Source organism: Dermacentor silvarum, chromosome 7 (assembly GCF_013339745.2).
Source record: "Dermacentor silvarum isolate Dsil-2018 chromosome 7, BIME_Dsil_1.4, whole genome shotgun sequence".
Taxonomy (NCBI): domain Eukaryota; kingdom Metazoa; phylum Arthropoda; class Arachnida; order Ixodida; family Ixodidae; genus Dermacentor; species Dermacentor silvarum.
In genome coordinates, this window is record NC_051160.1 from 164,289,851 (window position 1) to 164,301,303 (window position 11,453).

General features: G+C 46.9%; 1 protein-coding gene across 1 annotated transcript in view; it reads left to right on the top strand.

The window, feature by feature from the left end:
• LOC119459320 (nuclear exosome regulator NRDE2) overlaps positions 1-7,470 on the top strand; it is an 85,380-nt gene extending 77,910 nt beyond the window's left edge. Inside the window, exon 14 of the mRNA XM_049671660.1 lies at positions 7,207-7,470. Within this exon, the coding sequence (XP_049527617.1) occupies positions 7,207-7,377 (171 nt within the window). The 3' untranslated portion in view covers positions 7,378-7,470. The remainder of the gene's footprint in view (positions 1-7,206) is intronic.
• The last annotated feature ends 3,983 nt before the right edge of the window (positions 7,471-11,453 follow it).

An 11,453-nucleotide genomic window follows, 5' to 3' on the forward strand; every position in this document is an offset into this window, starting at 1 on the left:
CCACCAATAATTACGGCAGTGGCACACAAAACTCATCGCTGTGCGATTTGCACATCTGCGCTGAATGCATTTCATTAATGTTCACACAGTTACATGTCAATGGGAATGGACTCGGATGTTCTGCAAGCAGTAATCTTCTTTCAACACTAACAGTGTGTGTGTAGTTTTGGCAGTCACCAACGCAGGAGCCACAGAGGAAGGGCCGAGCACAAAGGGAGGCACCGGCTGCGAGGCACCGGAGTGCTGAGCGGCACAGCACGGAAAGACGCGCAGACTTTTTAGTGCATTCGAAAAGCGAGGCCGACTAGTGCCTACAGGAAGTCAGTTCTGAAACCCAACACAGCACTCCTCCTGGCTCGTTGGCCACGTATAACGTTCGGCCGTTTAAATAACATATAGTGATGGACACGCGGTCGGGCACATTCACGTGATTCGCAGTACAAGTGCGCTGGTGGCAGCGTGACGCGTATCCGTACAGGCTAGTTTGCTTCAGCCGTGCATTCATTTTTACCTTATCTTGCATAAAAACGTGCAACAAGCACTTCGACAGGTATGAGCCACGCCCCGGTTTCGCGTCTGAGCAACGTTGGCTTTTAGGGTTAGCGTTGTGAATACCATTATGCAATGGAGCAACTTGCAAAGTTCTTGAGCAAAAAATAACTTTCATGCATTTGACATGGCCTTGGAGAAGCATATCGGGAAGTTCCCACTTTTGACAATCTCAGGAAACTGTCCGAGACGTGCGGAAATCTCAGATAAGCTTCAAATAGACTTATTCTACATTTTGAATTATCGATATATTGAACTATTTTGCAATCCCCTTCGAATTCGAGATATTCAGGATCGACTGTATATGTTACCAGCACTAAAGCAAATGGGACAGAATGAAAAAAAAGACACCACAAGCGCTGCACTACAGCTAATGTAATACTTAGCGCGCAGTTACACCAAGTAAAAGCCATACAGAACAGCATTATTGGTTGTTGTTTTTTTTTTTTTGCTTTAGTGTATACCTTTGTTGTGCATCCTTCATGCCCCCCCCTGTTTCGTGTATCTTGTATCCTTGATATTTTAAATGTTCTTTTATCACAGCTTGCTGACACGGATAGCATCTGTGTGCTGCCACTGCCTGTCTGTCTGTATGTACAATCCAACACTGACATTATATGAATATAACAAAGTAAATGACAATTTTTAAAATTGTCATTTACTTTGTTATATTCATATAATGTCAGTGTTGGATTGTACATACAGACAGACAGGCAGTGGCAGCACACAGATGCTATCCGTGACAGTAATCGTTATAAGCAACCAGTAGGTAAGCTCTCCCAAGAAACAAAGGACCTAATGAAGAAACGACAGAAGATGAAAATGTCCAACTCAAGAGATCAGATACAATTCGCTGAACTGTCAAAACTAATCAACAAGAAAAAAGTAAGGGATATTCGAAATTATAACGTGGGAAAGATTGAGAAAGCTGTAAAATATGGACGCAGCATTAAATCAGTAAGAAGAAAGCTTGGCATAGGACAAGGCAAGATGTATGCACTGAAAGATAAGCATGGTAATATCATCAGCAATTTCGATGACATAGTAAAAGCAGCGGAAGAATTCTATACTGACCTGTACAGTGCCCAAAACAGCCAAGCTACTTTGGTTCAAAATAGTGAGGATACAGAGGCTCCTTCTATAACTAGCGCTGAAGTTAGAAGGGCCTTGAAAGGCATGACCAGGGGAAAAGCTGCTGGAGAAGATGGAATAACAGTAGATTTAATCAAAGATGGAGGAGATATCATGCTTGAAAAGCTTGCGGCCCTTTATACGCAATGCCTCAGAACTTCATGTGTACCAGAGAGCTGGAAGAACGCCAACATTATACTAATCCATAAGAAGGGAGACGTTAAAGAACTGAAGAATTATAGACCCATTAGCTTGCTTTCAGTATTGTATAAAATATTCACCAAGATAATTTCCAATAGAATCAGGGCAACACTTGACTTCAGCCAACCAAGAGAACAGGCTGGCTTCAGGAAGGGATATTCTACGATGTATCATTTCCATGTCATAAATCAGGTAATCGAGAAATCTGCGGAGTACAATCAACCTCTCTACATGGCTTTCATAGATTATGAAAAGGCATTTGATTCAGTAGAGATATCAGCAGTCATAGAGGCATTGCGTAATCAAGGAGTACAGGAAACATACGTGAATATCTTAGCAAACATCTACAAGGATTCCACAGCTACCTTGGTTCTCCACAAGAAAAGTAGAAAGTTACCTATCAAGAAAGGGGTCAGGCAAGGAGACACAATCTCTCCAATGCTATTCACTGCATGCTTAGAAGAAGTATTCAAGCTCTTAGACTGGGAAGGCTTAGGAGTGAGGATCAACGGCGAATATCTCGGCAACCTTCGGTTTGCAGATGACATTGTCCTATTCAGCAACAATGGAGACGAATTACAACAAATGATTGAGGACCTTAATCGAGAAAGTGTAAGAATTGGGTTGAAGATGAATATGCAGAAGACAAAGATAATGTTCAATAGCCTGGCAAGGGAACAAGAATTCAGGATCGCCAGTCAGCCTCTAGAGTCTGTAAATGAGTACGTTTATCTAGGTCAATTACTCACAGGGGACCCTGATCACGAAAAAGAAGTTTACAGAAGAATAAAATTGGGTTGGAGTACATACGGCAGGCATCACCAAATCCTGACTGGGAGCTTACCAGTGTCGTTGAAAAGAAAAGTGTACAATCATTGCATTCTACCGGTGCTAACATATGGGGCAGAAACTTGGAGGTTAACAAAGAAGCTCGAGAACAAGTTAAGGACCACACAAAGAGCGATGGAACGAAAAATCTTAGGACTAACGTTAAGAGACAGGAAGAGAGCGGTGTGGATCAGAGAACAAACGGGGATAGCCGATATTCTAGTTGACATTAAGCGGAAGAAATGGAGCTGGGCAGGCCATGTAATGCGTAGGATGGATAACCGGTGGACCATTAGGGTTACAGAATGGATACCAAGAGAAGGGACGCGCAGTCGAGGTCGGCAGAAAACCAGATGGGATGATGAAGTTAGGAAATTTGCAGGCGCAAGTTGGAATACGCGAGCGCAAGACAGGGGTAATTGGAGATCGCAGGGAGAGGCCTTCGTCCTGCAGTGGACATAAAATATAGGCTGATGATGATGATGAATCGTTATAAGGAAGTTGAGGGGGAGCTGAAATTACTTAGTTATGCCCTATTATTGCCCATTACTACAATACATTCTTAATGGATAGAAGGATACAGTTTTGTGACTCGTTCCGCGACCACTACAAGGAGACGTATGTGATGAAACTTTATTAAAATGGCAAAAGAATGTGGCACAAAACACCACTCACTGACTGTGCAGTTGATCCAAGCTGATCCGCCGCTCGCAGGTGGCTGCGCTGTGTGAATTAGAAGGCCGACAAGCCATGTTGCACCAGTTTGGCTTGGCTTGGACAACTCGTTGCCTCGGAGATTCCACTGGCGCCAATACACTCTCGCAGGCCATGCCTAGCCGCACTAGCCTATGCGGCGTGCAGCAGCGAGAGAAGTGGATATAGTGATCTTTTGCTCTGGCATGCACAAACAGCGGCTAACAGTTGCCATCGCACTTCTTTTTGTCGATCTGCACGGCGACGAAGTGCGATGTCGAGAATGAGCTGCTGCTTATGCGCCATTGGTGAAAAACACCAGCTTGCTTCAACGGCGGTTTGACGGCTTGGTTCACAGGAGTTTTGAACTTCTGCGCCGAATGTGTGCCATACCTCACTGAAAGCGATATACAGTAAAAACTCATTGATACAATCACATTTCATACGATTTCCCGTTGCCAATGTGTTCGCAATCAAGAAAACAAAAAACGAACCAATACAGTGGCACTTCTTTTTCAGCGGTTGATATGTTCCCGGAAAACAATCTTCGGCACCAATGTTCAGTATATTGTCATACTGCGATCGTGTGATACGTTTTCCAGCTGCGAGATCTCCTTAAACAAGAAAAGATGTGAGGTGTGTGCAATCGAGAACAGCAGCCGTCTGCCGCAGCAGCTTCCCCACAGTACTTGCCTGCCCGTGTCATGTGAAAACGCCAGAGCTCTCAGTCTCCTATTGGGGGCGAGGACTTACAGAGTCGCCATCTGTCGGAAGCGCCTCACTGCTGTAGTGTGAGGAATAACGCGTCGCGCTTCTCACAAGTTTGGCTGTCGGCGCTCAATAAAAACACCACACGGGAGCCCTCCTGGACATTTCTGTAAATACTCTTGAAAAGAAGGAAGTTTTTTTACTGTCAATGTAATAGTCTTGGGCAAATAGAAAGCGCAGAATGGTTTACAGGCACTACCTCTTTACCGAATATGTACAGTTAATGCCCACTGCGCACGGTCGTTGCGATGGAGTCCCCCGAACCAACTTCTTGCGTGAAAGGTAGGCAATCACTGAGAGTGAACTAGGTGAAATATGTTCCTATAGTGGGCTGTCTGTATAACCAAATGGAGCATAACAGAATGAAACCTCAGTACAGCGATTGCACGGTTTCACAGTGACTGACTTCGCGTGTACATGCACACAATGATTCGCTGCGAGTGCGTTTTCGCACCGTGACATGAACTTTAGGCTGCAGCATGTGAACATATGACAGTACACAAGCAACCATTGTTGCATGGACACCATCAGAGCTGTTAAAAAATAATGTTGTTATAACTAGGGACTTCGATGCCTACGGCGACTCATGATGTGCCGTCGTGACGATTGAATCTTTGTTTTTCTTTTCTTCTAAATTCTTGGACGTTTCAATATCATTGTTTCTCAGGTTTTGTCGCACTGTATGTTTATCGGTCTTCTCAACGAGCGATTTGCTACTGCTGCTTTTTATTAATCCAGTACATTCATTCCTAGGTGCTAACACCAAGGAATGAATGCGCATATGAGCATATGCCATGCCTTCTTTTAATGTGCTTCTTACCGTTCCCGTTTCACTCCAGTGAACTTGCCAGTATCTATCATCAACAAGTTCATAGACCAAAGCTTCATGACATTAGCCGGGCAGCGTGCGCAGGCGAGCATCTCAGTGCGCGCTTTCTGCTACTCACCGAACATCAGAGCCCCAACACCTTAGCAGAAATCTTCCTCGCGGAAGTGCTTGCTGCACACCCACGTTGTAGCCGATGGGTGCTTGCCAGTTCTAAGTTTCACGATCCAAGCTTCACGCAGCTTCTTGTCCAGCGGGTATGTGTGAAGGTTGACACCGGTTTCCGTTGCGCACGTCCAGCACCGTGGCACCGAGCAGTAGCCTACCATGCTGGATGATTTCAAAGGCAGCCACTAGCTATTGTAGTGCTTTCAAGTGTTGTCAAGCAGACAACTGAAGCAGTAAAACCTCCCCACTTAATCAGCACCGCAGCTCAGGTGGGGCTGCAAAGTTTCGTTTTCAGCCCGCTTAGGCGCTTCCGAAGCAGCCCACGTGGCCGCTGTGTCCACCTGATCCCTCAGACGATGTCAGGCTGACGGAGGCGCCAGCTTTTTCAGTGGTGGAGCTCACCGCTAATTCCGGTATCCGAAAATGTCCTCGCAGGTCTTCGCACGCCACATTCGCAGCTATGGCCGCCAGCCCTATTGTCATAAGCATCTTCACCTGTATCTCGGCGCATGTGGCATAGTGCCTTTGGAAGCGTACCGCGTGCTTTTAATAGGCGATAACCCTAGCGCACTGCCGTTCCCTGCTGCAGGTGGCGCTAAATGAAGCGTCATCGTATTCCAGCATCACCCACCAGCTAAATTTCGTTTCGGTTTTGCTGTCACCGTCTTAGAACACTGAGAAAGCACATCTCGGGCCACTCGAGTGCCACCAGCTTGAATGCGCATCAGCGTCGCGTGCCGCAGCAGTTCAAGCTGGTGGGGCTTCAAAACTTCCCGTCAAAATTCTCCGTTCGAACAAGCTGCTGATCCAGGCCGAAGTTGAAGAGTGCAAACGCAAGCTTTCCGAAGCCGCAAAAACGACAACACACATCTCGGGCTGCTCAGAATGCGTCGGCATCTTCTGCTGCAGTGATTTGCGCAACGTTTCGCATTATATACGTAGATGTCATCTACAACTGAGTCTGCCAGATTTATTAGCCATTTTGGATCGTACATTTTCCCTGTTAGTAAATATTTTCTTGCAGTTTTTCCCAGAACGTATTGTCACATAGTTGTGACGCTGAAGAAAACACTCGTAAAACTGTGTATGACGACACTCGATTCTTTATAGGCCAACCTGTGCCCACAAAACGATAGCGGCGAACACAGTCGGCGATCGTCAAAATCTGATCAGCGGTGAAACGCGTTGGCTTTTATACATGAGTCATCGAATGTTCCAGATTATTCCCTGGTGCCCGTGTGTCTTCCAGAAAGTTCTAGACAATTCACACCAGTCATACAATCAGATAACATAAGCGTCGGTGAAAACAGGCAATGGAAAGAAGCATCGATAACGTTCGAGAAACTTCGCAAACATGCAGGTGCGTCCTGTGCCTATCGGTAACGTTTAACAATTGTTAGTCGGTGGAAAGCGGTCACCGGTGAAAGATAAACATGTACACGTGTTAGTATGAACGAGGTTCTGTTGTATTTGGCGTGCAAGAGTTGTATTTTTGGTTTCGGAGACAGATCTTGTTCGTTACATCTATCAGCAGGACAATTTCACCTTTTTAAAGCAGTGTTTTCAATACACAGAGATCCATATGGGGATTTCAAGGGGAATTTCACTTACTTTGGTATGTCCTTTATTTTGTTATAACCAGGTTTGACTGTATTGGACAATGAATATTGAATAAATGAAGGTAGTTTTGTGTCGGATGCCACCTCATTACAAAAAGGTTCGACTATAGTTGATTTTTTGGCCCCAGATGTCCTTGCGCTGCTTTCTTGTAGCTTTTTGTCTGGGGTTTCATTCACTCATCTATCACCACGTATTCGTTCATGTACGCATGGACGTATGTGTGCTGGAGGAAGTTGTTGTGGTGAATGTTTAACAGCGCAAACAGACGAACGACAATACGAGTAGGCGACACAAGTGGGTGCTTACTCGTCTTGTCTTTGTATGTTTGCACTGTTAAATGTTCACCATCACCTCGAACCAACTAGCCCTGCCAACAAGTCATAACCGAGGAAGTCGTCGATTGAGGTTGTGTTATTGTGCAGGTCCTGTACGTGGACGGTGTGCGCCACTTCCCCGAGTGCCTGCAGGAGGTGGTCGACATGATGGTGGAGAAAGGAATCCGGCTTCGTGCACCCCTCGAAGAGCTGCAGCTGCTCCTCGAACATGCCGGTCAGCAGCCGGCAGAGGAGGAAGAGCAGCAGCCGGCAGTCTAACCCGTCAACAACTTCGTTGCCTCCGTTCTTTTTTTTTAAATATACTGTACAAAGTAAAGTGCGTTTTTTTTACACTGCACCAAGCCCTAGTCACTGTCAGGTCTGCTGAAGTCAGTTGGCCAAGTTGTGGTTTGTTGGTCACACACAAGCAGTGGCATAGCTGGAAATCCTTTTCTGAGGGGCGGGGGAGGGGGCCGTGCACTTGACCGGGGTGGGGGGCTGGGCAGCCCACGTACTAACAAATTTCGTGGGGAGAGGGGGGGGGGGCATGTCCCCGATGCGCCCCCCCCCTCCCCGTTTACACTACTGCACACAAGCTACTATGTGCTACAGTTAAAACTTCAATATAACGAAAAATATATGCATGCTCTTGATTACAGCCTTTAAACATTCTGGGTATCCTTCAATTGCAGCTCGCAAGGTATGCCTAGGGGAATTTTTCTCTATGCTCGCTCCAGCAATTTTTCACGGCCACAACGCTGGTGTGTTGATAGGCAGAGGAGGCCTTTTCAAGATTAGCCCACGCACAGAGGTCCATTGGGTTATATTGGGTTTAAGGAGGGGGAATTTGCCAGCCACTCTTCAGCTGGAATGAAGTTGGGTGTGAGAGTGCAACACTCAATCAGGCTATTATATATGTGCTTGTCAGTCTAGCATTCTGCCTATCTCTCCTTAATCTTTTCTCTCTTTCTTGAAACATCTGTATCTACCTTTTAGTTACCTATGCCTGTAACGAATCCGGTCCTATCAATCTCTTCCCTTTTTTTTCCACCAATATTCTAAACGTCTGTGGCTTATCTCAACTGCCGGCCGGTTAATACTTCCATCCGCTTTAAATCCCAGCTCTTCACGAAGATGTACATTTTTTACTGGTCCTGCTGGGTGAATACCTTCGCATTCCATTAGCGTGCGCCGAGTAGTCTAGAGATTTTTAAAATGCGTAAGCATTTCTATGCCTACCAAACGAGGAAACCGTCCACCCGTTCGTCCATCACGTAAGACGAAGCATGGTAGAAGCAATGAGCAAATTGACGTTTTTGCTGCCTCTCGCTGCAATGCGAAGCAGCAAAAACACAGCGCGCACATGAAGCTATCGGCAGTTGTCACACTCTGTCGCCATTGCAGATCACTTTCAAGATACGCAGCCGCCGCTGGAGTATAGTTCATTACTGTTTATACTGGTTCAACAAGGTGCTAAAGAGCGATACCAGCTTATAATCATCGGAACATCATCAGTACACCTGGTGCCGCCACCTGCAGTAGTTTGCTTGCGTTATCAATTCACCTTGCGCCGCCGTCCGCAGCAGTTCGTGTCATCGCAACAAAAAAAAAAACAAAAGGCACAAGACCACGCCTGCGTTGACTACGCCAGCGTGGCGGCCAGGAAACCGTAGGCACCGCCGACACCTCCATCAAACGGCGATGAACGCGCCCCCGCTCGGCGGTACAGGGAAGGATGACATCCGCGGCGCCGGAGTTTGCAAACTGAAAGAGGTAATCTAGTAGCGTTGGATCCAAATATAATCTCACTATCAGGGAGGGAGCAGTATTTTTCTTTATTTGGGTGTTGCTACGCTGCGCTCCGCAACACCCCAACAACCGCCGCTTCGCGTCGGCGCCCGACACCGCGGCGACCGGAGCTCAAACGCGAGCAGTATCCGCTTGTTTACAACACCACAGTTCACCGAGCTCAAACGCCGTCATGCCACACCATTTCCGCCACGCCGTCATGCCACACCATTTCCGCCACAAACGCTACAATAATGAAGTGCGGCCGGCGTGACCCAGACACCGCCAGCCATTCAACACGCCGTAAACGATTCACTCCCTACGCACGTAGCTGCGCTTGGCAAGGTCGCTGTGCCCGGTCCCGGAGATAAGAGAACCACGATCAGTAACTAGCAGCCGCCGCGCAGACAAGTGCCTCAAAAGTCCCTAAGCGATTATGTCCCTAGGCACCTAGGAGCTCCACGATTGCCATGACAACACGTGTTAAGCGGAAGTCACGTGACCCACAGTGCCACGCCCCCGCTGTACCTACTAGCAATGCAAGTCGCCTCCGGGACTCGCCCACTTTCCTCGTAGCAAGCTACATAGAAATTGTGCAACGCTGCACCGACTTCGTGATCACCCAATTTATAATCATGTAACATTTCTTCACTGGAGTTCAAATATCGTCATTTTACATACACCATGTCACATAGAAACACGTAGTCGCTGATGGCGTCACCATCTCCGTTTCTCTCATTTACGCTCGTCCACTACCTATGTAAACCCAACAATTGCCATGTCATAAACTCGCGGTGAACGGCCGGCGTAAAAATCATGCCGCTATACGATCGCGAATTACACCACGCAATTTATGCAAACACGTTGGTCCGCGTGGTATTGCCTTGCGGAACCCCAAACAATGCTAGATATATAGCCAGGTACCTGCAAAATGCTTCGCATAACATAGGTTCTCACAGTGCGTGGGATTTGCACAATTCTCGCCATTAGGCACCTGGTAGCTGAAAACAAATTTTAAAATGTTTCAAACAGCCTTTCCGAAACCAGGTGCACAAACAACAGCTGACTCGTATGAAATATAATTCATTCCCTCTACCTGTCCTGCAAAGTTAAAAAGCTTGCAACCTTAGCATATGTGGGAGCATACAACAGCCGACCGGTAGGAAATATTCAGTTATGCGACCACATGCTGCACAGACGCACATATTCTTCTTCAGTCAACAAAGTAAGCGGCTGACTGACATAGGCGTCTCCCATCTATATGTGGAAAGCCTCTATAATTTCCCTGTTAATTTAGTGTTTGTCTTTCGCGAACATGTGGGTCCCCCCGAACGACGGTCTGCAGCCACCACACCTGCATGGGTCTACCAAGTGGGAGTGTGCCAAGTTGGACGGGGACAAATCGTGTTCCCCGAGCTTTTTGTTTATACATCTGCCACTTTGGCCAACATACGACTAGCCGCAGCCTAACGGCACCTGGTACACAACAGCAGTCTTGCACGGAGTGCGACTCCCTGTGCTTTATTAGACAACCACTCTCGCTGCGCAGTTTGCTTCCTAACCTGCGATCACAACTGGAAAGGCTTTTGCACGATGTAAAAAATGCTGTAGCACGGTACGGTGTTACGACAGCATTTGTAGTGCCAAATAGGCCTTTGCACGCGACTGAATAGTATTTCCATACCTGCCAAGTTCGGAGAAACTAAATCCAGGCGATCTTCCAACCGGGGGGAAGGGGCGGGAGTCAGTCAGTTACACAACCCCCCCCCCCCTCCCCCAATGTGAATATGTTCAAGTACTGCCAGGAGAACATCCTTGCAGTTTTATTTACAGATATACAAATGACCACATGAACATCAAGGTCTCGCTTTTGCAAGCATTTCGTTGTTGCTAATCTTGCCTTAAAAAATTCTTTAAAATTTAATTAAATTAAATTGTCAGGTCTTACATCCCACAACCACCATCTGATTATGAGGCACGCTGCAGTGGGGGATTAATTTCGACCACCTGGGGTTCTTTAACGTGCACCCAATGGATGGCGCACGGGCGTTTTTGCATTTCACCACCAACGAAATGCGACCCCCACGGCCTAGATTTGATCCCGCAAACTTGTGCTTAGCAGCGAAATGCCATAGCCACTTAGCAACCACGGCGGGTGTTCCAAGAATTCTTCAGATAATGTTTGATTGTAAGAAATTTTATTTCTTTCACATTTTGCGAGGTTGACGTTTCTCAGCGTCTTGAACGAGCAACATGTGGACGAGCGGCATTGCGTCCTCGTATTTTTCCTGATGTTAAATTGCCGCTCGAACTCTGCATTGCTTTATGGTATCAACAAAATACCCAGCGTCACTTCGGCTGAGCACTACACTAAAAATACTTGAAGATAGTTTTTGCGCTAGCGCTCCTTGCTTTTAAAGCCGTGACTGACCGTAGGCCTACGCAATGCCCGAGCGGCTGACGCCGAGAACGATGGAGAGTCTAGTGTTGCTAATTGCAGAAGGCGGCATTCGCTGGCTAACTTAATGGGACTAGGGCCGCTATGGCACCCAACAACCCCGTTAGGG